The sequence below is a fragment of the Quercus suber genome, unplaced genomic scaffold (assembly GCF_002906115.3).
Source record: "Quercus suber isolate HL8 unplaced genomic scaffold, Cork oak 2.0 scaffold_290, whole genome shotgun sequence".
Classification (NCBI taxonomy): Eukaryota; Viridiplantae; Streptophyta; class Magnoliopsida; order Fagales; family Fagaceae; genus Quercus; species Quercus suber.
Window position 1 is genome coordinate 371898 of NW_027069746.1, and position 618 is coordinate 372515.

Below are 618 nucleotides of genomic sequence, written 5' to 3' on the forward strand. Positions count from 1 at the left end.
TCAAACTCTGGAAAATTGAGACGGACGATCCAAAACTATTCACAAATTTTGCCTATTTAATAAGATGTAAGGTAAATCCTTAATAGTCGCATACATGTTTGGCCTAAGATTTGTTTGTTCAGCTTTTAGTTATTCTTTTTATATACAGTATTTAAAATTTTATTTAATTTTTTTTTTCAAAATTCAAATATATTTTAGCACACTTAAAAAAAAAAAAAAAACTAAATAAATAAGCTTCTTTCTTTTTTTTCTTTTTTTTTTCTTTTTTTAATTTTAAGAAATAAATAAATTAGCTGATGCTAAAGGTACATCACGAGTGACAGTGTGGGACAGAGGGGAAAAACAAAGAAAGAAAACACAAAGAAGCGTTTATTTGGGGTTTGGGCCTCCCAGGAGCTTCGTGTTTGGGTTGGTTACCTGGAATATTTTGCTTTTACCCGGAAACTCCCAAGTATGTCTTGATTAGAATCCACCATGCAGCGATTGAGGAGCTCAGGGAGCTCAATATTGGGCAATCTAGTTTCAACGCCCCGGTTGAAAAGGAAGGCTTCGAATACATGGGCTGCCGTGCAAGACGCGTTTTTTTCAACAAAGGTGTGTGTGTGTGTGTGTGTGTGT

The 618-nt window shown here is 34.5% G+C and overlaps 1 protein-coding gene across 1 annotated transcript in view; it reads left to right on the forward strand.

Annotated features, from left to right (window-relative positions):
* Nucleotides 1–309: 309 nt before the first annotated feature.
* The window catches only part of LOC111986803 (uncharacterized), a gene marked incomplete in the record, with an annotated part of 4647 nt that continues 4338 nt past the window's right edge, over nucleotides 310–618 (forward strand). The window contains 1 exon segment of the mRNA XM_065782124.1: nucleotides 310–594. Coding sequence (XP_065638196.1) covers nucleotides 475–594 — 120 coding nt within the window.